General features: G+C 46.1%; 1 protein-coding gene across 1 annotated transcript in view; it reads left to right on the forward strand.

Moving 5' to 3' along the window:
- The window catches only part of ano7 (anoctamin 7), a 255141-nt gene that overhangs the window by 198705 nt on the left and 30243 nt on the right, over positions 1 to 26193 (forward strand). The window contains exons 17-21 of the mRNA XM_034168698.1: positions 4366 to 4420; positions 8015 to 8112; positions 17535 to 17695; positions 17790 to 17995; positions 22287 to 22429. Of these exons, the coding sequence (XP_034024589.1) occupies positions 4366 to 4420; positions 8015 to 8112; positions 17535 to 17695; positions 17790 to 17995; positions 22287 to 22429 (663 nt within the window). The remainder of the gene's footprint in view (positions 1 to 4365; positions 4421 to 8014; positions 8113 to 17534; positions 17696 to 17789; positions 17996 to 22286; positions 22430 to 26193) is intronic.

Genomic DNA, 26193 nt, shown 5'->3' on the forward strand with positions numbered 1-26193 from the left:
TTTCCAGTTAAAACTTGTTTATTCTCAGACTTATGTTGTAATATCAAAGTTCTTTTTGCATGTTTCTGTCTAAGTTAATAAAATAAATAACATTGAAAAGTTTAAAAACACGTTAATATTTGATGGCCATAACATTTACTCTCCTCTGCTTTAAAATTGACATACTGTACCTTTAATCCAGTAAAACAGGCGGAGTTTTACTGTCGTGTTGACAGTTTAGTTTTTTCTTTTTAACATTTCTGAGTGGGATTGCATACTTTTAAAAACAATACAACCCTTAATTGAGCTAAATCTGGACTGATTTGATTGTCAAATCAGAATCAAATTTATTGCCAAGTTCTCACATACAAGTGTTTTGATCTGGTGTCATTGGTGCATAAACAACAATAATAAAAAGAAAACACTTCTGTAAGAAGTAAATTTGCTGTTTTAATGATGAAATCCTGGATGGAAAAACTTTGAGTCACTTTTTCACACTTTACTGTTTCACTGAATTGTGTGGTGAAGATGATCGTTGATTAAAATTGCTTCCCTGCTTTTTTTTTTTTTTTTTTTACAGTGTGGAGCATCTGTTCACACTTTTTCCTCCTCTCTCTCTCTCTCTCTCTCTCTCTCTCTCTCTCTCTCTCTCTCGTTCTCTCGTTATGAGGGAACGAGAGACTCGTCACTCTCACACTGTCTTTGTGGCTTATTTGAGCAAACTTTGGAAACAAGAAAGCTTTCATCTGTAAAATAAAGCATTAATGTGTCACTAGCTATGCAGGCAGAAGGAGCTGTTTTTGTTGGAAGACTTTGACAGACTTTTTGTTCTTTCACTGAGACCACGTGCTGTCTCACTCTGAGCTGCAGCACTGTGACTCTGCTCTGCTCGGCTGGCTGCTGGCAGTGGAGGGACGAGCAGGCAGCAGTCCGATCAGCACAAACAGACTGGCTGGATTAAACAAAAATATAACGGCACTACGCCGTTGTTCCATTGTCTGGGGAGAACCGTGGCTTTAGACAAACTTTGCAGCATCCAGTCACTTGTTCCGCCTCTGTCGCAGCAATCCCAAACCACTGACGAAACTTGCTCTCCATTAGCGGTTAGCCATGTTTGTTATTGTGTGACGGAAACGGGACGGGGAGGGGGGGAGCTATGGAAGGTCCTGCGGACAAAAAGGTGTGCTGCTGCAAGAGGAGAAAAAAACTCGAATTTTTTTATTTCTTAAATCGTCCGCAACAAAAATTTGAATTAATCAATAAAATCAATATATCGCCCAGGCCTAGTTACCATGACATAAGACTGTGTGCTGTAATTTCGGCTGCCCCTGTCTCGGGACGGGGTCACCACAGCGGATAGATCCGCATTGGTATTTGGCACAAGTTTTATGCCGGATGCCCTTCCTGACACAACTCCAGTTTCACCCGGAGAAACACATACACAGCCGCTGGTGTTCCAAAGAGGAATCCCATCCAAGTACTAACCAGATGCTGCACTGCTTAGCTTCTGAGATCTGACAGGATCAGGCTGACACAGAGCAGACCGGCTGCCATGACATAATATTACAAATGGTAGAATAACCAAAATTAATACAATTGTGAAATCTTATTTATGGAAGGTAATCCCATGCAATCTGGCTTCTGTACTGTGCTGGTTATTGCAACCGTAAGCAGCACAAAATAACAGCAAATCTGCTCACTCTCCATTAACTCTGGTTGACTCTGATGCGAGCCTTTTGTTGAAGAGACCCATCCAATATGGTGGTGACGCTGGATTACGTTGCAGCAAGTTATGAGACGTCTACGTATATAATGTCTATGGTCTCACAGACTGGGGTTGGGTCTACTTCCTGTGGAGGAGGTCTCACAGACTGAGGTTGGGTCTACTTCATGTGCAGGAGGTTTCGCAGACTGGGGTTGGGTCTACTTCCTGTGGAGGAGGTCTCACAGACTGGAGTTGGGTCTACTTCATCTGCTGGAGGTCTCAGAGTGGGGTTGGGTCTACGTCCTGTGCAGGAGGTCTCACAGACTGGGGTTGGGTCTACCTCCTGTGCAGGAGGTCTCACAGACTGGGGTTGGGTCTACTTCATGTGCAGGAGGTTTCGCAGACTGGGGTTGGGTCTACGTCCTGTGCAGGAGGTCTCGCAGACTGGGGTTGGGTCTACTTCCTGTGCAGGAGGTCTTGCAGACTGGGGTTGGGTCTACTTCCTGTGCAGGAGGTCTCGCAGACTGGGGTTGGATCTACTTCCTGTGCAGGAGGTCTCGCAGACTGGGGTTGGGTCTACTTCCTGTGCAGGAGGTCTCGCAGACTGGGGTTGGGTCTACTTCATGTGCTGGAGGTTTCGCAGACTGGGGTTGGGTCTACTTCCTGTGCAGGAGGTCTCGCAGACTGGGGTTGGGTCTACTTCCTGTGCAGGAGGTCTTGCAGACTGGGGTTGGGTCTACTTCCTGTGCAGGAGGTCTCGCAGAGTGGGGTTGGGTCTACTTCCTGTGCAGGAGGTCTCGCAGACTGGGGTTGGGTCTACTTCCTGTGCAGGAGGTCTCGCAGACTGGGGTTGGGTCTACTTCCTGTGCAGGAGGTCTCGCAGACTGGGGTTGGGTCTACTTCATGTGCTGGAGGTTTCGCAGACTGGGGTTGGGTCTACTTCCTGGGCAGGAGGTCTCGCAGACTGGGGTTGGGTCTACTTCCTGTGCAGGAGGTCTCGCAGACTGGGGTTGGGTCTACATCCTGTGCAGGAGGTCTCGCAGACTGGGGTTGGGTCTACTTCCTGTGCAGGAGGTCTCGCAGACTGGGGTTGGGTCTACTTCCTGTGGAGGAGGTCTCGCAGACTGGGGTTGGGTCTACTTCCTGTGGAGGAGGTTTCGCAGACTGGGGTTGGGTCTACTTCCTGTGGAGGAGGTTTCGCAGACTGGGGTTGGGTCTACTTCCTGAGCAGGAGGTCTCGCAGACTGGGGTTGGGTCTACTTCCTGTGGAGGAGGTTTCGCAGACTGAGGTTGGGTCTACTTCATGTGCAGGAGGTTCCGCAGACTGGGGTTGTGTCTACTTCCTGTGCAGGAGGTCTCGCAGACTGGGGTTGGGTCTACTTCCTGTGCAGGAGGTCTCGCAGACTGGGGTTGGTCTACTTCCTGTGCAGGAGGTCTCGCAGACTGGGGTTGGGTCTACTTCCTGTGCAGGAGGTCTCGCAGACTGGGGTTGGGTCTACTTCCTGTGCAGGAGGTTTCGCAGACTGGGGTTGGGTCTACTTCATGTGCTGGAGGTTTCGCAGACTGGGGTTGGGTCTACTTCCTGTGCAGGAGGTTTTGCAGACTGGGGTTGGGTCTACTTCATGTGCTGGAGGTTTCGCAGACTGGGGTTGGGTCTACTTCCTGTGCAGGAGGTCTCGCAGACTGGGGTTGGGCCTACTTCCTGTGGAGGAGGTCTCACAGACTGGGGTTGGGTCTACTTCCTGTGCAAGAGGTCTTGCAGACTGGGGTTGGGTCTACTTCCTGTGCAGGAGGTCTCGCGGACTGGGGTTGGGTCTACTTCCTGTGCAGGAGGTTTCGCAGACTGGGGTTGGGTCTACTTCATGTGCTGGAGGTTTCGCAGACTGGGGTTGGGTCTACTTCCTGTGCAGGAGGTCTCGCAGACTGGGGTGGGTCTACTTCCTGTGCAGGAGGTCTCGCAGACTGGGGTTGGGTCTACTTCCTGTGCAGGAGGTCTCGCAGACTGGGGTTGGGTCTACTTCCTGTGCAGGAGGTTTCGCAGACTGGGGTTGGGTCTACTTCATGTGCTGGAGGTTTCGCAGACTGGGGTTGGGTCTACTTCCTGTGCAGGAGGTCTCGCAGACTGGGGTTGGGTCTACTTCATGTGCTGGAGGTTTCGCAGACTGGGGTTGGGTCTACTTCCTGTGCAGGAGGTCTCGCAGACTGGGGTTGGGTCTACTTCCTGTGGAGGAGGTCTCACAGACTGGGGTTGGGTCTACTTCCTGTGCAGGAGGTCTCGCAGACTGGGGTTGGGTCTACTTCCTGTGGAGGAGGTCTCGCAGACTGGGGTTGGGTCTACTTCCTGTGGAGGAGGTCTCACAGACTGGGGTTGGGTCTACTTCCTGTGCAGGAGGTCTCGCAGACTGGGATTGGGTCTACTTCATGTGCTGGAGGTTTCGCAGACTGGGGTTGGGTCTACTTCCTGTGCAGGAGGTCTCACAGACTGGGGTTGGGTCTACTTCCTGTGCAGGAGGTCTCGCAGACTGGGGTTGGGACTCAATCTCATACAAATGAGACACATTTTTCAGTGCTTCCTGAACACCTGAGCTGTAAAAGAAGTCCTGTCACCACAGTGCCTCCTACAAGTCGAATGACTGAACAGGTCATTCTGAGACATAGTCATTCTTTTTATTTGTGTTTAGGTTCGTCGGATACCCCGGACACTACAACACCCTGTTTGGAGTTCGCAATGAAGACGTGAGTCATTTTCATCAGTGATTAATGCTCAAACGTTTTCACTTAGGAAGAAGTAATGAATTGTTTCAAAGGTGAAAAGTCAGGAAGTCATTTCAAATCTTAACCAGAAGTGGTTTTAAAGTGATTTTAGTCAGGATGCTTTGCATCAAATTTTCACATAAAAGCAGCAAAAATTGGTCCGAAGCTTCTTAAGTACATATTTATCAATTACAGATGGGGAGCATCACAAGATATTTTCAGAATTGCCATTAAAATACCAAATTCAATATGGCTGTCACAGAAAACTCAGTGCTGACTATCTGTTCAAGTCCACATCACAGGAAGACAAAACTGGTGTCACACTGGAGGTTTTCAGGGAGAGGAGCCCCAATAAAAGAGGTCTTAATGTTGTACCAATTATTACTCATCGAACACAATTATGGCGTAATAGTTACGTCAGAATGGAGACATGTTCGTTATGGTTCTTTGTAATCAGATAATACCCTAATCCAATCGAGACAAAGATATAAATCAGTGTCTCTGCGTCTTCCAGAGACGGTCAAAATCTTTGTAATGTGTTACGGTGACAAAAACCAATCCGTCTAATTTTTCCAAACGACAGTTTGGGATTAAAGGTCACACCAGTCAAAGGTCAGATGCTTTTGGAAAAAATATTTTCTATAGGCCAAGAACTTTTGCTTTTATTTGGAAATAGCATAAAATCATATTGACAATGAACAAAAGACTGCATAAAGCAGGAGTGTAATCTTGTCAATCCCACGAGGATAATCGTCTAATCCCGGATGGGATGGTAGATGCTGAGATGACAGAACAGGCCTGGTCTTGATGTGCACTGTTTCTGACAGATGCTGACAGATGTCGCAAGCTTCTGTCCATCAGGATCTGGCACTGTCTCCTTCCTCTTTCTCCTCCATATTATTCGTCCTGATTTTTTCAAAGGATTACTCCTCGCCAACTGGCTCGGCCCCTCGCTTGTTCTTCCCAGGGCTTCCATTTGATGGAGCAGCTCTGTACGGCTCTGAGACCTGGACCACATGCCGCCGCCACCTGAATATGCCGGAGTGATTCCACTGAGGAGTATCCTTCACATCAGGTGGGAAGACTACTGTACCAACATCAGCATCCAGGCTGAAGCCAAGTGACAGAGCATCAAGTGTGTCGCCATCAAGAACCAGCTTCAGAGGGTGGGTCACTTTGTTCGGATGGATGACAGCCAACTTCCCAAGCAAATCTTCTACTCCCAGCTGAGCAAAGGAAAACAGTCCAGAGGAGGGCAGAAGACACAGTATAAAGTGGTGCAATGAATAGTGTGAAGTGACCTTCTGCTCCTCAGGTCATCATGTCATGTCCTCATGTGCAGCAGTCATTTCCCACACTATTTCTTTGCATCATGCTCACAGCTCGCATAACGATGAAACCTTGGAGAATTTTTAGAGGGTTAATGCCACAATGGCTCTCAAAAATTCCCCTCAAGGGCTGAGGAAAGTGACGGTGGAGATTTTAAAAACCATAAAAAATGTTTTGCTGTTCAAATGGTTAGAAATGAGCAAGAGTCCCTGTTAAAGATGTTGAGTGAGAACTGTCTGGGTCCAAAACTTGTAGAAAGAGCACTGCCACTTCTTTGTGATCTGAGGCGGAAGTAAAAAGTGTACGATGTAGTGTGATTCCGCTACTCTCTTTACTCATCATAAACTCTTCTGGAAACTCTTTAATAATAATTTCTGGTTGTGTACTTCAATGGCTGCGATCTTATTTATCAGATCAGTCAACTGTGCAGTGTTTTTGCATAACATTACATTTGACTTTACAACATTGACACGTGAGGTACAGTAGTATTCAGAATAATAGTAGTGCTATGTGACTTAAAAGATTAATCCAGGTTTTGAGTATATTTCTTATTGTTACATGGGAAACAAGGTACCAGTAGATTCAGTAGATTCTCCCAAATCCAACAAGACCAAGCATTCATGATATGCACACTCTTAAGGCTATGAAATTGGGCTATTAGTAAAAAAAAGTAGAAAAGGGGGTGTTCACAATAATAGTAGCATCTGCTGTTGATGCTACAAACTCAAAACTATTATGTTCAAACTGCTTTTTTAGCAATCCTGTGAATCACTAAACTAGTATTTAGTTGTATAACCACAGTTTTTCATGATTTCTTCTCATCTGCGAGGCATTAATTTTGTTGGTTTGGAACCAAGATTTTGCTCATTTACTAGTGTGCTTGGGGTCATTGTCTTGTTGAAACACCCATTTCAAGGGCATGTCCTCTTCAGCATAAGGCAACATGACCTCTTCAAGTATTTTGACATATCCAAACTGATCCATGATACCTGGTATGCGATATATAGGCCCAACACCATAGTAGGAGAAACATGCCCATATCATGATACTTGCACCACCATGCTTCACTGTCTTCACTGTGAACTGTGGTTTGAATTCAGAGTTTGGGGGTCATCTCACAAACTGTCTGTGCCCCTTGGACCCAAAAGGTTTTACTCTCATCAGTCCACAAAATATTCCTCCATTTCTCTTTAGGCCAGTTGATGTGTTCTTTGGCAAATTGTAACCTCTTCTGCACATGTCTTTTATTTAACAGAGGGACTTTGCGGGGGATTCTTGCAAATAAATTAGCTTCACACAGGCGTCTTCTAACTGTCACAGCACTTACAGGTAACTCCAGACTGTCTTTGATCATCCTGGAGCTGATCAATGGGTGAGCCTTTGCCATTCTGGTTATTCTTCTATCCATTTTGATGGTTGTTTTCCATTTTCTTCCATGCGTCTCTGGTTTTTTTGTCCATTTTAAAGCATTGGAGATCATTATAGATGAACAGCCTATAATTTTTTGCACCTGCATATAAGTTTTCCCCTCTCCAATCAACTTTTATTCAAGCTATGCTGTTCTTCTGAACAATGTCTTGAACGTCCCATTTTCCTCAGGCTTTCAAAGAGAAAAGCATGTTCAACAGGTGCTGGCTTCATCCTTAAATAGGGGACACCTGATTCACACTTGTTTGTTCCACAAAATTGACAAACTCACTGACTGAATGCCACACTACTATTATTGTAAACACCCCCTTTTCTACTTTTTTTTTACTAATAGTCCAATTTCATAGCCTTAAGAGTGTGCATATCATGAATGCTTGGTCTTGCTGGATTTGTGAGAATCTACTGAATCTACTGTTACCTTGTATCCCATGTAACAATAAGAAATATACTCAAAACCTGGATTAATCTTTTTAGTCACATAGCACTACTATTATTCTGAACACTACTGTACCTAAATCAGTACCTAACGACCTGTTGGTCGTTATGACCTGAATGTTGTTAGAGCTTACGTGGGCACAGTGTCATGGTTCCTGTGCCCACTGACTGTCCTTGTGATATCAGAATTTTGTATCAGGTAGTCTGGTTCCAAGTAAACAATGAGTGAAGGCTGGTGGTGCTAATGTGGTCTTACAGGAACTAGAGTGTCCGATGAGGAGTCCACATTATTCAGTCAGGTTTGGCACTGAGTGGAAGAGGCCTGAAAATGAAAATTGACCACCACGTTGTGTTCTTCCTGTTGTGTATGTTTGCATGTGACAGTGTGGTGCAGGTGGATGTCTCATAGAACTGGCTCAGGAGCTGCTGGTCATCATGGTGGGAAAACAGCTGATCAACAACATCCAGGAGTTCTTTAGCCCGTAAGACTACACTCAGCATGTACTGAGCAGACCATGAAGCCAGAATACAAACACAGGAGACAACAGAGAGACAAGGAACAGGGAGTAGAAACAAATGCAGGAGACAACAGAGAGACAGGGAACAGGGAGGAGAATCAAACCCAGGAGACAAGAGAGAGATGGGGAACAGGGAGGAGAAAGAAATGCAGGAGACAACAGAGAGATGGGGAACAGGGAGTAGAAACAAACGCAGGACACAACAGAGAGATGAGAGAACAAGGATCACAAACAAATGCAGGAGACAACAGAGAGATGAGAGAACAGGCGGGAGAAACAAATGCAGGAGAAAACAAATTGATGAGAGAACAGGGAGGAGAAACAAATGCAGGAGAAAACAAATTGATGAGACAACAGGGAGGAGAAACAAATGCAGGAGACAACAGAGAGATGGGGAACAGGGTGGAGAAACAAACCCAGGAGACAACAGAGAGATGGGGAACAGGGAGTAGAATCAAATGCAGGAGACAACAGAGAGATGAGAGAACAAGGAGGACAAACAAATGCAGGAGATAATGAGATGAGAGAACAGAGAGGAGAAACAAATGCAGAATAACAGAGATGAGAGAACAGAGAGGACAAACAAATGCAGGAGACAACAGAGAGATGAGAGAACAGAGAGGACAAACAAATGTAGGAGACAACAGAGAGATGAGAGAACAGAGAGGATAAACAAATGTAGGAGACAACAGAGAGATGAGAGAACAGGGAGGACAAACAAATGTAGGAGACAACAGAGAGATGAGAGAACAAGGAGGAGAAACAAATGTAGGAGACCATAGAGAGATGAGAGAACAGGGATGACAAACAAATGCAGGAGACAACAGAGAGATGAAAGAACAGGGAGGACAAACAAATGTAGGAGACAACAGAGAGATGAGAGAACAAGGAGGAGAAACAAATGTAGGAGACCATAGAGAGATGAGAGAACAGGGACGACAAACAAATGCAGGAGACAACAGAGAGATGAAAGAACAGGGAGGAGAAACAAATGCAGTAGACAACAGAGAGATGAGAGGACAGGGAGGGCAAACAATTGCTGGAGACAACAGAGAGATGGGGAACAGGGAGGACAAACAAATGCAGGAGACAATAGAGAGATGAGAGAACAGGGAGGACAGACAAATGCAGGAGACAACAAAGAGATGGGGCACAGGGAGTAGAAACAAATGTAGGAGACAACAGAGAGAACAGGGAGGACAAATAAATGCAGGAGACACAGAGAGACAGGGAACAAGGAGGAGAAACCAATGCAGGCAACAACAGTGAGATGAGAGAACAAGGAGTTCAACCAAATGCAGGAGAAAACAGAGAGATGAGAGAACAGGGAGGACAAATAAATGCAGGAGAATACAGAGAGATGAGAGAATCCTGTTGTACAGTGTGATATGATAACACCAGATCTTGAGTTTTCCCGGGAGCTTTGGTCGATTTTTAAGAGGCCATCTAACAGCTGCTTCACCACAGCTTGCTCTGATGTATAGTATCTCCCCAGGCTTTTTATGGGATGGTCAGCAAGCACGGGAATCTCTTCCCCACCGATGGAAAAGATGGTGCGATCATTTCTCACCCCCTTTCAGAGAGAGAGGCTTCGGGATTTAGCCGGTTTGATTTTCATTCTGGCCCAGGACATCAGCTCGTCCACTCTCTTCAGCAGCCTTGATGTACATGGTGCTGTTGGCAGGAGGCTGGTGATGTCATCCATGAAGGCTCTCAGAGGAGGAAGTTCCTCGCCTGATGGCAATCTGGATCCTCCTACCATCTGCCTTGCCCCGATGAGAATGACTTCAAATGCAGCCACGAAGAGGATGGGAGATACTGAGCACCCCATTGCGATGCCTACTTCCAGTTTCTGCCACCCGGTTGTAAAACTCTGGAGGAAGAAGGCCACCTGCAGGTCATTGAAGTAGCTTTTAATGATGGTCCTTATGCTGTCTGGCATGTGGAAAAACTCTGTGGCATAGTCAATGAGCTGGTGGGGAATTGAGCCTTATGCGTTTGCTACATCTAGCCACACAACATGCAGGTCAGTTCTTTCACGCTTGACTCATTGGATTTGCTCCCAGATTACAGACGAGTGCTCCACGCACCTTGGGTAGCCGGGGATGCCCGCATTCTGGCAGCTGGTGTTGACGTATCCGTTTTCGAGAAAGTAGTTGATCATTCGACGTGCTAAGATGGAGAAGAATATCTTTCCTTCGACGTTGAGCAAAGCAATGCTTCGGAACTGGCCAATGTTTCTTGAGTCCTTCTCCTTAGGGATAAAGACTGCAAGGGCTCTCCTCCATGTCTCAGGGACAGTCAGCTTGTTCCATGTGGCTCGCATAAGACTCCATAACTGTTTCAGCACTGTCTGGCACTTCTTAAACAGTTTGTAGTGTACCCCATTGGGACCAGGGGCTGATGCTGACCTAGCCTTTCTTACTGCCTCTTGGACCTCACTCAGCTTCGGGGGGAGGATGTTGAACTTAACTGATGGTGGGTAGCCTGGTGGGCTTAGGGGCTCATTCCTTGCTGGGTCACTATACTGACTCCTGATGTACTTCTCCAGCTCCTCTCTAGAGACCTCCAATGTCCCGGACTTTGCCTCCTCCAGCAGCTGCCTAGCAAACTTGAAAGGGTTCTTGAAGAAGTTTGCTCGCTCCTTCTCCTTCCTCTTTCTCCTCCTTCTGATCCTTTCTGCCCTCTGCAGGTGGGCTAGTCTCTGTCTGATGTCATTCCATAGGCCTTTTAGACTTTCTCTCTCAGTCTGGTCTGCCTTCCTCCAGCACTTACGGAGCTGCCGCCACTCCTGAATGAGCTGCTCTATCTCTCTCTCGTCTCCCATTCTGCCTTGGTAAGGTGGGCTTCTTGCTGGTAATTACTCCACATCTGTCTTTGCATTCATGGTAGAGAATTTCTCCAAACATGTTAAGCCTGGATTCCACACTACCCTGCAGGGACCGTAGCACCTGGCTGAGGTCCATGTCCAGTATCCGCCATACTTCTGACTCGCTGGATTTCGGCCACTTGAACTTATCCCTCCTGGCTAGAGCATTTTCCTCTGTGCCTCTTGGCTTTGCCTTTTCGCAAGGGTTACATGGGTCTCCCTGGTGCCTGCAGTGCTGACCTTCCTCTTCCATTGGGCTTTCCTCTGCCTCTGCCTGTCCTTCCCCAGCAACGATGAGACCAACGGCACTGTGGTTTGCCTCCCGGCCTTTGGTCCCTTTTGTCTGATCTGCTTTCGCAGCGCAAGGTTGCTGTGGGGTATTCCCTCCACACTTCGTTCTCCCCTGGTGGATTCGGAGGCCTCTTACTGAGGTAACCTTCTCCCAACCACACCCACATATCCTTAGAGTCTTCTCGCTGTCCTTTTCCGTTCCTGTCGTTACCGTTGTTATCCGTCTGATTAGGCCCATCTTTCACCCCGCCTCTCGGAGGGCCTGCGGGTTGTCTAGAACAGGGAGGAGAAACAAATGCAGGAGACAACAGAGACACGGGGAACAGGGAGGAGAAACAAATGTAGGAGACAACAGAGAGATGAGAGAACAGGGAGGAGAAACCAATGTAGGAGACAACAGAGACATGGGGAACAGGGAGGCAAAACAAATGTAGGAGACAACAGAGAGATGAGAGAACAGGGAGGTGAAACCAATGTAGGAAACAACAGAGACATGGGGAACAGGGAGGAGAAACAAATGTAGGAGACAACAGAGAGATGAGAGAACATGAAGGACAAACAAATGCAGGAGACAACAAAGAGATGAGAGGACAGGGAGGACAAACAAATGCAGGAGACAACAGTGAGATGAGAGAACAAGGAGTTCAACCAAATGCAGGAGAAAGCAGAGCGATGAGGAACAGGGAGGAGAAACAAATGCAGGAGACAACAGAGAGACAGGGAACAGGGAGTAGAAACAAACACAGGTTACAACAGAGAGATGAGAGAACAGGGAGGATAACCAAATGCAGGAGAAAGAAGAGAGATGAGGAACACGGAGAAACAAATGCAGGAGACAAAAGAGAGATGGGGAACAGGAAGGAGAAATAAATTCAGGAGACAACAGAGAGATGAGAGAACAGGGAGGACAAACAAATGTAGGAGACAACAGAGAGATGACAGAACAGGGAGGATAACCAAATGCAGGAGACAACAGAGAGATGGGGAACAGGGAGGAAAAATAAATTCAGGAGACAACAGAGAGATGACGAACAGGAAGGAGAAACAAATTCAGGAGACAACAGAGAGATGACGAACAGGAAGGAGAAACAAATTCAGGAGACAACAGAGAGATGAGAGAACAGGGAGGACAAACAAATGCAGGACAGAACAGAGAGATGAGAGAACATGGAGTACAAACAAATGCAGGAGAAAGCAGAGAGATGATAGAACATGGAGGACACCAAATGCAGGAGACAACAGAGAGACAGGGAACAGGGAGTAGAAACAAACACAGGTTACATTCAAAACATTGTTTTTTTGATTAACAAGAAGAGTGATTGGTTTTATCAGTGCGTTAGAATATGTTTTTAGGAAGTCGGTGTCTCAGTCAGATGTATCCTTGGCCTTTGAACATTTCAAAGCAGAAATACGGGGGCAAAAAGCTTTGTTATATCTTTCACACTGTTTAGGAAGTATTCATTAAACATTTGGGCCAATACTGTCGGGTCCTGCACAGAAACAGGAGAGTCTGGTATCGTGTTAGAGTGTATGACATTCTTATGAGACAACACTCGTCTCATATAATCGACTAATCCCTCATCTTCATTATCAGGCCCTGCTATTGTCTGTAAGTCTGGTAACCTATCGGGGCTGCCGTACAAAATTTCAAATGGCGTAAGGCCAGTCTCTGAGCTGGGTGTTATTTGCATGTATAATTTCACCAAATCCAAACAATAAACCCAATTTCTCCCTGTTTCTGCTATACTGAAAAGGGCAGCGCTGACCTTTGCCCTTTCCTACAAAATACACTTCTTCCTCACACATCATTATGACTGGTTTAGCTTTAAAAGCTGCTGTGGCTGGTGCAATAGCATAATCTGATGTATTCTCCACTCCACGTCTCTCTTGCCTTTCTGTAAAATCATTCGTGTTCACTTTTATAATATCAACCAATTTTGTTGTGGAGTTTAACTGTAATTTACCCGAGAAGTTAACTGTCTCTCACCACATTTTTAGGTGTTCAGGCGATGCTGGATATTTTGTCTCCATGTGCCTAAAATCATTAGACTGTGGCTGTGTGTCATGTTTGCTGTGGAAACAATAACAACAACAATTACCCATTTTAGCTGTTCGTGGGGTTATCTCATAGGGAGATCTAACGAACGGGTTGTTGTTCTTTTTTCACTGTTTGGTCACCGATCAGCCTGAAAAGTGTCACCACTTCGACCTCTGAGAGGTGGGAGACCTTGCTTAAGGCTTCTTTCACAGGCTTGTGGGCTTGCAAACAGGCGTGGTGCGTATAGAATGTCCACAGATTACTTCACAGTCAGGTGGCTTCCAGGCCCCCCGCGATTCAGTTGTGCACAGTCTCATTCATAAAAACACATTCATAAAAACACATTCACACTGCCGCACTTCAGCTGTTATCACGTTTTAACTCCGCTGTTATCACTGCTCTGTGCCAACTGTTTTTAATATTGCCCGTGGACAATATTAAGGAAACGATTTAGCCCAGAATTTTACGGCCCGCCCACCGAAGGTTTTACCGACCCGACACTGTACAGTTTTTACGTGCTGTTCCAGACCCGAAAGTGGTCTGAGTTGTCTCTTGTTTGTTATTGTTCCTCCCAGTGTAACTGTAACCACTCAACATGGAGCTGACAACCCGCATCAGGTGTCTGACACAGTGGGAATGGAGCGCGAGCACACGGCTTAGAATTAACACCTTACTGCCTGACTTTTACCTCACACCTTACACTTTGCAGTGTTTTAGTCAAGAGACAACCCTACAGATATTCCGTGGTTTTTTCTCCACGGTGACTCCCACCCACACGCCATTCGTGCACTTAAGAAAAACAGTTCTCACCCGTGGTCAAGCGCTGTCACTGAAATTTGAATGCCTTCACCCTGAGGAGCGCCGACCCATCATGGAGGAGTCTGCCCCCGAAAGGGTATTTAACGCCGTGGCCATGGTCTTCCCCCACGGGCTGACAATCCTCAGGTCTATTGGCATCCGGCTCCAAAGGACCATGAAATGTCAGAATTGAGAATATGATGTAAAGATGCACTCTTATTGGCTAATGGCTCCTCCTGTTTCAGCTCAAGGAAGGACAGACACATTTCGTTGTATGTGTTCATCTCTGTACAATGACAATAAATGTCATTATTATTATTATTATTATTATTAGCTCTGCTCCCAGAACCAGCGGTGGTGTTTTTCACTGACACATTTGGATTACATTTTAATTTTCAGCCCTGCGTGTCTGCATCACCGGCTTAGACAGCACCGGAGCCTTTTCATGAAACTGATGCTAAAACTGCCTCCACATGCAGGAACATGATACTCAGAATTTGTAGCGCCACCAAACAGAGCAGACGATTCGTAATGAAGCATTTAACGGCTTTATGGCTTCAACAATTAAACAAAACTGATCCGACTCCACTCTGTGGCTTTTCTCTGTGCTGTACGTGAAGAAAAATAAAGCAATGCTTCATTAGAGACAGAATCAACTAATACATGCTTCAAATACCAAGCTTCAGCTTCTGCTGCCGCGGACGAAGCCGACAGAGAGCAGTTATAAACTGATGGAAGTCAGTCTGTTTTGAATCGAAGGAGTCCGTGTGCCAATGCTGTTCACGAGTCCCGAAACTCAAGTCTAAGTCATGTCTTTCAGCTCGAGCACAAGTCACTGTTTGTGTGATTTAAGTTCAACTCGAGTCCCCATATCTGACTCTGAGTGTATAAAAGAGGTCATGATTGTTGTGGCATTAGGCCATGTTCTGGTTGCAGCACTTGAGAAGCTGAATGATGAATCACAGTGTTTGGACAAAACACTCACACTGTGAAGGAACATCAGTTCAAATTCTTCATCCATGGAGCCCATATCTCAGAGCATGATCCAGCCTACAGGTGCCTCAGAGATCAGACCCCCACATCTGCACAGGGGTGTCCCAGGCAGATGGAGAACGGCAACACAGCATGTCAGAGTTCAGTGCAGAACTCCACACAGATCCTGTCCAGGACAGGTCAGGATAGAGTACAGTATACTCAAAGTGAGGTGAACAGAATGTACAGATGGGAACAATCTAAGCAAAGCTTGTATCTGATTGATCAACTTTGATTGACCCAGGTGTTGATGTCAGATAGTAAACACACCCAAGCAGGAACTAAAAGTGGTTCAGGAGCAGTGGTGGGCACAGTTCCGATAATCCAATAACCGATAATTATCGAAGATAAAGTTTTCATTGCCGGATTATCTTTTCATATAACTTTGAAAACCATTATCGGACTAATTATCTTACGATAAATTTTTGTCTGATAATTTTTAGACCGTTAACGTGGTAAACAAAGGTGAACAGATGTATTAGTTCTACCCTCTGCAAAAAGAGGAGAGCTGCTTCTAGAAGAAACTGCTCTATCCTCTGCAGGCAAAGGAGAACTGGTCACAAAAAAAACCTCATTTCTTTTAACCCCATACTGATACGAGGGCAATATCACCCAAGTCATCCAGAGGCATACATTTTTAACTTATGGTTCAAATTTTAACCAAACTTATTTCGGACAAGTTATTTAAATTGACGTCACGTCTGAAGTTTTATAAAGTGAAAATATGATATATGTTTTAGTTTTAAAGTAATGCGCTAATTTTTAAGGTTTTAGTGTGGACATGCTGTGTCCAGGTGCATTATGGGTAGGATAGGGTAATCTCAGTACGTTCACGACATGAGAAATGCATTTGAGACACTCTGATCAGGCTCCACGGACAACAGCATTAAACTCTAGTGCTTAAAACTCTTGTGAATATATTCTGTGGGTTTATAGACATTGTTATTGTCTTTGCGTTTATTAAATTCCAGGCATCTTAAACGTAGCAAGTAGCAACACAGATTATCTGGAATTTTGTGTTTGCAAGTTTTCAAGGTCTCTACTGCCATCTACTGGCCAGTAGTGTTCATGACAGCTGGGCTAATATTTTCAATCACTGTACTCGGTTCCAGCTCAAACTGTACCACAGAACCGCACGGTGTAAAAGTTCAGAGTGCACGATTTATGTTCTCACACACATTTCGTATTTCCAGAAGCAAAACGTAAACAGAAGCTTTTTTTTCTAACTTAATTTACAAAAACTCTCGATGGGAGACATCAAAGTTTAAAAAAAAACATTACAAGACAGGTCTGCGGTGTTTGCACAGGCACAGTGCGAGAGGTTGGACGCTTGTCGCGCTTCAGCAGCAGGATACCCTCATGATGGCCAAACAGAATATCAAACAGGTTTGATTTTCATCTGACCATACGATCGCCAATCAGGAGGTGGTCGTGAAATGATAAACGCAGCTCGTTACTCCATGTATACTAAACGATTCAGGATGCGCGATTAACCTGAAACTTGGTGCGATCCAAAAAATTCTCGCATGAATGAAAAATCAGCTGAAAAAGGGCCAAAACTGTTTATTTTGACACCAGTTATATCAGATGGTTATCTAATTACAACTTGGCTTTTTTTTTTTGAAAATGCCTTTTTTTTTTTTACAAATAAAAAATGGCATATTTTACAAAAGCACATTTATCTGTAAACACCAACACACGACACACCTCACATTAAAGTGTTGGTTTACATAGAATGAATCAACCAATCAGTGTTAGCGGAGACACATTTTACCCAGAATGCCATCTGTCTGTGTTTGTTACAAAACTTCAGAATTAGTGCATTATTCAACATTAAAAGATATATGTTATACACCAAACCATAACTCAGCACTGCTTTATTTTCCAAGACCTCCACCTGACGGCAGCATTGTGATTGAGTAGAGAGTTGAGCTTTGTGGCTCCTCTCAGTTGCTTCTGTGCTGGAAGCCATGTAGTAAAGTGGTGCTTGCAGCAGGGGGCAGGATGCTCAAAGACAGAAGTGCTGACTCATTGTTTGGGTCTGCTGTCGCTTTTGATGCTTCCAAAAGCGATCGTGGTGTTAAAACTCAAAATCAGCTTGTTAGTAGTTGCAAGTGTACCGGAGACAATACTGGAATTTATCGGTTATTGGTTATCTGTAACTTCCGCTACATTTTTGGGTAGTTTATCGTTTTAGCTTTATCAAAGATAACTTTTCAGTTATCTGATTATCTGTTATCGAAGTTCATTTTTTGGTTATCTGTGCCCACCACTGTTCAGGAGCCAAAATATTTCTTCATCCATGGAAAGGTTCCTGAAAGTGGACATTCAGATGTATTTGAAGTGTTTGCTTGTCAGAAAACTGGAGGCGTGGTGGCAAAAGAGGAACATGAGTCCTCGCCTGAAGGACGTGAAGGACGAGGAAGAAGAGGAGGAAGAGGAGCACGTTGCTGCACCATGGGAGCTGGACTACCAACTGCTGCTGTGTGAGGGACTCCTCAGCGAGTACCTGGAGATGGGTAAGTTACCTCATCTTGGCTGTAGTAGTCATTGTGAGGAGACAATACAGATCAGGGACAGTGTGGAATCACTTAAGTGTTTTGTTCTCCTCAGTTCTGCAGTTTGGATTCATCACCATCTTTGTGGCTGCGTGTCCACTCGCACCTCTCTTTGCCCTCGTTAATAACTGGATAGAGATTCGTTTGGATGCTCAGAAGTTTGTTGCCGAGTATCGGCGCCCAGTGGTGGAGCGTGCTCAGGACATCGGAATCTGGTTTCCTATCCTACAGTTCATCACACACATGGCCGTCCTGACCAATGTAAGACTCTGTGAGAGTGACTGACAGTGAGTACTCTGTGAGAGTGAATGACGACTAGAACTCTGTGTGAATGAACAACAACTAGAACTCTGAGAGTGAACGATGCATCAACTCCTCAACTAAGACTTAACTCGAAGCTAGACTGCCTGATGTCTTAGCTTCACATTTGACAAATACCCAGTCAGTAGACAGAATTGTGGATAGTTTAAACTCAGTGCTCAAAACGACACTCGACATGATTGCACCACCTGTGTTAAAACCGCGCTCCCCCAAATCACAGTCACCTTGGTTCAGTGATTATCTGCGTGACCTCAAGCATAAAGCAAGAGGTCTAGAACGGAAATGGCTTTGTTCAAAATTAGAAGTATTTCACCTTGCGTGGCATGATGCTATCTTAGACTATAAGCATGCATTATTGGCTACAAAGCGGACTTACTACTCTGATTTGATCAACAAAAACAAGCATAACTCAAAGTTTTCGTTCGACACGGTGGCAACACTTTTGCATGGACAACCACCTGTAGTTCACTCTCCTATACAGCACAAGATTTCCTGGATTACTTTGGGAAGAAAATAGAAGACATCAGGTTAAGACCAGCCGGCTGAGAGACAGCTATTTCCACCAGGCTGTCAGGACACTCAACTCCCTCCCTGCTTTGCCCCCTTTCCCCCTGTTGCCCTCCACTCACACATAAACACAAACTGGACTGTTTCACTTTCCACTCCCGTCTATTCCCTAACCTCCCTAACCTAAGCTGCTGTGAAGATATTGCACTTTATACATACAATACTCTCTGCACAATGATCAACAACTGTATATATTCTTGCTCTGGTCATGGAATTTGCACATATCCATTACTGCTGAATGTTGTCCTGCCACTTTGCACTACAAGTATTTGTTTGTTTACATTTCTACACTTGATACTTATACTTTGTTATTATATTTCTACACTTGATACTTATACTTATACTTTGTTATTATATTTCTTTAATACCTTCGTTTGTGAGGTCAGGGAGTCCAGAGATCAGGTATTTCAGTTCTCAATATGTCTGTGATGTATTGTAGAAATTACAATAAAGCTGACTAAGACTAAGACTAAGACTAAACATATCCTGGCATGCCTTAATCCAGCCACTACACCCTGCTATTGATGTGGGCGCCACTACTGAGGTATTACCTCTCTAGGCATGCTGACAAAACTTGTAATGTCAACAAAAAGCACAACCTGTTCATTTTATCCTATACCAACAAAAACTGTTTAAGGACCTGTGGTCCACTCTTGGGCTGACTGTGCTGGAAATTATTAATCTTTCTTTAACTTCTGGATCTGTTCCATCTGTTCAATGTTTCAAATCTGCAGTGATTAAACCATTACTTAAGAAACCTAATCTTGACCCTAGTGTATTGACAATCTATCTGCCGATATTAAATCCATCATTTTTCTCTAAAATTCTGGAAAAAGTGGTGTCACGGCAGCTCGTAGACTATCTTACTGAGAATAATCTCTTTGAGCCGCTGCAGTCTGCTTTTAGAAAATATTATTCCACAGAGACGGCTCTCACTAAAGTGGTGAATGATCTTCTGTGGTTCACAGAGCTTTCTCTTATCGTGCCCCTGTTCTGTGGAATGATCTCCCTGCGTCAATAAAACAGTCAGATTCTGTGGTGACTTTCAAGTCCAGACTTAAGATGCACTTATTTTCCCTTTCATATGGCAGCATACTGGTACAGTTTTGTTTTACACTTTTTACTCTTTTAATTCATTTTATTAGTAATCGGAGCAGGCCGCGGCCTCAACTTTACCTAAATTCTGGGTCTTTTAGTGAAATTTAGGGCTAGTGGCCGGCGATCACCTTAGTATTTCTCTGTTTTTCTTGTTGTTTAATGCTGACAAATTATACAGTATTTCTTGTCTTTCTGATGCCTGATTCTGTTTTTTCTCTCTGTTTAAGGTGCAGCTCCATCCAGAGATGGGAGTTGTGTTCGTGTACGCCAGTTGCATTTCTTGTATATTCGTCCGTGAATTGTTCTGTGAATTATTTCTGTAATTTATGTTTGTATCATGGCCCAAGCAGAGGGTAACCCCTTTGAGTCTGGTCTGCTTGAGGTTTCTTCCTCAGAGGGAGTTTTTCCTTACCACTATTGCTCTGGGGGTTGGTAAGGTTAGACCTTACCTGTGTGAAGCGCTTTGAGGCAACTCTGTTGTGATTAGGCGCTATATAAATGAAAAAAATTGAATTGAACGATGGCAAGGACTCTGTGAGAGTGTACGGCAACTAGGACTCTGTGAGAGTGTACGGCAACTTGGACTCTGTGAGAGTGAACAGCAACAAGGACACTGTGAGAGTGAACGGCAAGTAGGACTGGGTGCAAGTGAACAACAACTAGGACTCTGTGAGAGTGAACGATGACTAAGACTGGTTCAGAGTGAAAAATGGCAGGGGCTCTGTGCGAGTGAACAATGACAAGTACTTGAGAGAGTGAACAAATACTATGACTCTGAGAGTGAATGATGACAAGGACTCTGTCAGAGTGAACGGTGACTAGGACTCTATGAGAGCGAACGACAACTAGGACTGGGTGAGAGTGAACGTCGACAACAACTGTCTGAGAGTGAACGACGACAAGGACTCTGTGAGAGTGAACAACAACTAGGACTGGGTGAGAGTGAACAGCGATTGGGACTCTGTGAGAGTGAACAGCAAGTAGGACTGGGTGAGAGTGAACAGCGATTGGGACTCTGTGAGAGTGAACAACAACTAGGACTCTGTGAGAGTGAATGACGACAAGGACTGTGAGACTGAACGGGACTAGGACTCTGTGAGAGTGAACAACAACTAGGACTCTATGAGAGTGAACGATGAAGGACTCTGTGAGAGTGAAAGACAAAGGTGCGCTGGTATAATCTCGATATAAGAACTTGTAGAAAAGAATCTGAAGTCATATGTTGAAAATTTCAATTGTGTCAAATTTTCACAAACATGAAAACTGAATTTGAAATCCTTCCTGAAAAACCTGAAGAGTAGAAAAAAATTGGATGTTTTGTAGAAAAAAATTGGATGTTGTACTTTGTAATTTCCAGTGACAAAAAATATTTAGACACACATAAGAAAATATTCAGAAATGTGTGGATTGATCTTAAAATCAATTCACTTGTGGTTGAAAACCTTTTGTCCTACAGTAACTGTTATTTGAATCAGATGTGTCAGAGAGTCGTAATTGCAGCAGCGGCCCATTGCTCTGACCTAATCGGGGAATGGTGGGAAAACTGAGTGACTGATGGGACTGAAGGAGCAAGACCGATCGTGTTCAGGCAGTTTTCCAGTTTAACCACAAATGTATGGTTCCAACCTCACATCACTTCTTACAACTTCAGATCTGCTATGACCTGCAAGACATCCGACAGATAAAATATTCGCACTTGTAGGACAGGGTAGTGCCATTAACCAAGAGCTTGATGTGTGGGGAGTGAGTGTGTACTTACAGTAGGTGCTGTCTGTGCAGAGGTGCTGTTTGTGCAGAGGTGCTGTTTGTGCAGAGGTGTTGTTTGGACAGAGGTGTTGTTTGGACAGAGGTGTTGTTTGTGCAGAGGTGTTGTTTGTGCAGAGGTGTTGTTTGGGCAGAGGTGTTGTTTGGACAGAGGTGTTGTTTGGACAGAGGTGTTGTTTGGGAAGAGGTGTTGTTTGTGCAGAGGTGTTGTTTGGACAGAGGTTCTGCTTGTGCAGAGATGCTGTTTGGAAAAATGTGCTGCTTGTGCAGAGATGCTGTTTGGGCAGAGGTGCTGTCTATGCAGAGGTGTTGTTTGGACAGAGGTGCTGTTTGGACAGAGATACTGTCTGTGCAGAGGTGCTGTTTGTCCAGACGTGCTGTTTGGACAGAGTTGCTGTTTAGACATAGGTGCTTTTGTGCAGTGGTCCTGTTTTTACAGAGGTGTTGTACAGACGTGCTGTTTGTGCAGAGGTGCTGTTTGGACAGAGTTGCCATTGTACAGAGGTGCTGTTTTAGCGCAGGTGCTGTTTTAACAGTTGTGCTGTTTGTGCAGAGGTGCTGTACATGCAGAGGTCCTGTTTGGAGAGAGGTGCTGTGTTGGCAAAGGTGATGCTTGTGCAGAGGTGCTCTCTGTGCAGAGGTGCTGTTTAGGCAGAGGTGCTTATGGGCAGAGGTACTGTTTGCGTAAATATGCTGTATGGACAGAGGTGCTGTTTGTGCAGGCGTGCTATTTGGATAGAGGGACTGTCTGTGCAGATGAAATCCTTGAAAATCACAATGATGGTTTTCTGTGTGTACACAGGCCTTTCTTATCGCCTTCACGTCCTCTTTTCTGCCTCGACTCTACTATCGATACACCAAAGACGTGTCACTGAAGGGTTTCGTTAACTTCACCCTGGCAACATCACCCACCGATTACAACATGCAACAAGGCAAAGCCTGCAGGTCAGTAAGGACAGAAATATACTTGACCTTTAACCACATAGACAACCAGCTGCATTAAGAACATCGTAACAGTATGCAGATATGCCAATATGCTCAGTGTTTTATTGGAGGATTCTACCAGAGGATTACACCAGAGGGCACACCAGAGGATTACACCAGGGGTCACATCAGACGATTCCACCACGAGGCACACCCTCGGATTCCACCACGGAAATTTCATCTTGGGACTCCGATGAGGGTGGTCGCATCTCCTCCACTCTCCCTTATCTCTGTTCTCTGCTTTAACCTTCAAGTCCCTACTTCACCAGACTGTGAATTCCTCAAATTATATTGGATACTGGATCTATTGGACTACTATTGGATTAATCATGGAATTGATCACCTGGTCTCTGAACACTATTGACACCATTTTTTCTACAAGAAGGTCAGGACTGGGAGATCCTACCTGCCCAGATGGAATGCATCCTGCGGGCTATGTTCTCGACTCCTGGAGTTCCTGGCGTGTTGCATGCTTGGCGCCGTTGAGGGCGTCCAGGATTTATTCATTTTTGGTCTTATGGTAGCAGGACTGGTACTTTTTGGTTTATGTGCTGCCCTGATCTACCGGAAAATTGGCAAGACGGCAGCATCAAGAGCCATGGCCCCTCACTTGTCGGTGATGATTAACAAGGTTGGCAAGGCAGTGCATTCTCAGACTCTTGAACTCAGACGCAAATTGGATGACATCTTGGAGCAGGTGCGTGCCTTGCAGTTGAAGCTGAAGATTTCTGAGGCCGGTGAATATTCTTAATTCATAATTGGGATTTGGTTGTTTAAGTGGAACTGTTAAAAAGAGTTTTTCACTGCTCAAACCATAACATTACAGGCTTATCAAGCCTGAAGGTCAAATTGCCCGACTGTTTTCCTCCAGAGGAATTTATTCAGCCTGGGGATCATTTGGCTGGTTCTTATCTCAACTCACAAAGACAATAAACTGCTTTTCACAGGACTGAAGCATGCTCCATTCCCTCCCCCCACCCCCCTCCTATCCCCCATCAACACTCCCCACTCTGGCGTCTGCTCACGTCACTCCTTTCCCCTTTTGCGTGGGCGGTGCAGTTTTAGCTGCAGCCCCTGTTCTTCCCCCAAAGCTGACGGTGGCGCATCTCAGGGTTGCTGTGTGGCCTTCACCCACTTGCCTCAATTCGGATAACGGACTTCTTCAAACTTAGTGCACATAAACAATGTCAAATGTGTATGTGCTGTCTTTAATTCTGATGTGTGCCATTATTACGGTAAACAAGTAATAATTGTGGACTAATTGCTGTCTGAGGTAACTGAAGTGTAAACATAATTTCTCCACTGTGAGATCAATAAAGTATATCTCATGGGGCACATCAGACAATTCCACCACAGGGCACACCAGAGGATTCCACCAGGGAGCACACCAGAGGATTCCACCATGGGGCACACCAGAGGAATCCACCAGGGGGCACACCAGAAGATTCCACCATGGGGCACACGAGAGGATTCCACCACGGGACACATCAGAGGATTCCACCAGGGGTCACATCATACGATTCCAACATGGGGCAAACCCGACGATTCCACCAGGGCGCACACCAGAGGATTCCACCAGAGGGCACACCAGAGGATTCCCCCAGGGCAAAACCAGAGGATTCCACCATGGGGTGCACCAGACGATTCCACCAGGGTGCACACCAGAGGATTCCACCAGAGGGCACACAAGACGATTCCAACAGAGGCCACATCAGAGGACTCCACCTGAGGGCACACCAGAGGATTCCACCAGAGGGCACATCAGAGGATTCCACCAAGGGTCACACCATAGGATTCCACCAGGGTGCACACCAGAGGATTACATCAGAGGGCACATCAGAGGATTCCACCAGAGGGCATGCCAGAGGATTCCACCAGGAGGCACACCAGAGGATTACACCAGGGGTCACATCGGACAATTCCACCATGGGGCACACCAGACAATTCCATCAGGGCACACACCAGAGGACTCCACCAGGGCACACACCAGAGGATTACACCAGGGCGCAAACCAGAGGATTACACCAGAGGGCACCACAGAGGATTCCACTAGAGGGCACACCAGAGGATTCCACCAGAGGGCACACCAGAGGATTCCACCAGGGGCACATCAGACAATTCCACCAAAGGGCACATCAGAGGTTTCCACCAGGGGTCACACCATAGGATTCCACCAGGAGGCAGACATGACGATTCCACCAGGGTGCACACCAGAGGATTCCACCAGGGTGCACACCAGAGGATTACATCAGAGGGCACATCAGAGGATTCCACCAGAGGGCACACCAGAGGATTCCACCAGGAAGCAGACCAGACGATTCCACCAGAGGGCACACCAGAGAAATCCACCAGAGGGTACACCAGAGGATTCCACCATGGGCACACCAGAGGATTCCACCATGGGCACACCAGAGGATTCCACCATGGGGCACACCAGAGGATTCCACCATGGGGCACACCAGATGATTCCACTAGAGGGCACATCAGAGGATTCCACCAGAGGGCACACCAGATGATTCCACCAGGGGCACATCAGACAATTCCACCAAAGGGCACATCTGACGATTCCACCAGGGGGCACAACAGAGGATTCCACCAGGGGTCACATCAAATGATTCCACCAGGGTGCACACCAGAGGATTCCACCAGAGGGCACACCAGAGGATTCCACCAGAGGGCACACCATAGGATTCCACCAGGAGGCAGACAAGACGATTCCACCAGGGTGCACACCAGAGGATTCCACCAGGGTGCACACCAAAGGATTACATCAGAGGGCACATCATAGGATTCCACCAGAGGGCACACCAGAGGATTGCGCCAGGAGGCACACAAGAGGATTACACCAGGGGTCACATCAGACAATTCCACCATGGGGCACACCAGACGATTCCATCAGGGCACACACCAGAGGATTCCACCAGAGGGCACATCAGAGGATTCCACCAGGGTGCACACCAGAGGATTACACCAGAGGGCACATCAGAGGATTCCACCAGAGTGCACACCAGAGGATTCCACCATGGGGCACACCAGATGATTACACCAGAGGGCACACCAGAGGATTCCACCAGGGTGCACACCAGAGGATTACATCAGAGGGCATATCAGAGGATTCCACCGGAGGGCATGCCAGAGGATTCCACCAGGAGGCACACCAGAGCATTACACCAGGGGTCACATCAGACAATTCCACAATGGGGCACACCAGACAATTCCATCAGGGCACACACCAGTGGATTCCATCAGGGCGCAAACCAGAGGATTACACCAGGACGCAAACCAGAGGATTACACCAGAGGGCAAACAAGAGGATTACATCAGAGGGCACATCAGAGGATTCCACCAGAGGGCACACCAGAGGATTCCACCAGGGGTCACATCAGACAATTCCACCATGGGGCAAACCAGACAATTCCATCAGGGCACACACCAGAAAATTCCATCAGGGCACACACCAGAGGATTACACCAGAGGATTACACCAGAGTGCACACCAGAGGATTCCACCATGGGGCACACCAGACGATTCCACCAGAGGGCACACCAGAGGATTCCACCAGGGTGCACACCAGAGGATTCCACCAAGGTGCACACCAGAGGATTACATCAGAGGGCACATCAGAGGATTCCACCAGAGGGCATCCCAGAGGATTCCACCAGGAGGCACGCCAGAGGATTACACCAGGGGTCACATCAGACAATTCCACCACGGGTCACATCAGA

This window comes from Thalassophryne amazonica, chromosome 4 (genome assembly GCF_902500255.1).
Source record: "Thalassophryne amazonica chromosome 4, fThaAma1.1, whole genome shotgun sequence".
NCBI lineage: Eukaryota > Metazoa > Chordata > Actinopteri > Batrachoidiformes > Batrachoididae > Thalassophryne > Thalassophryne amazonica.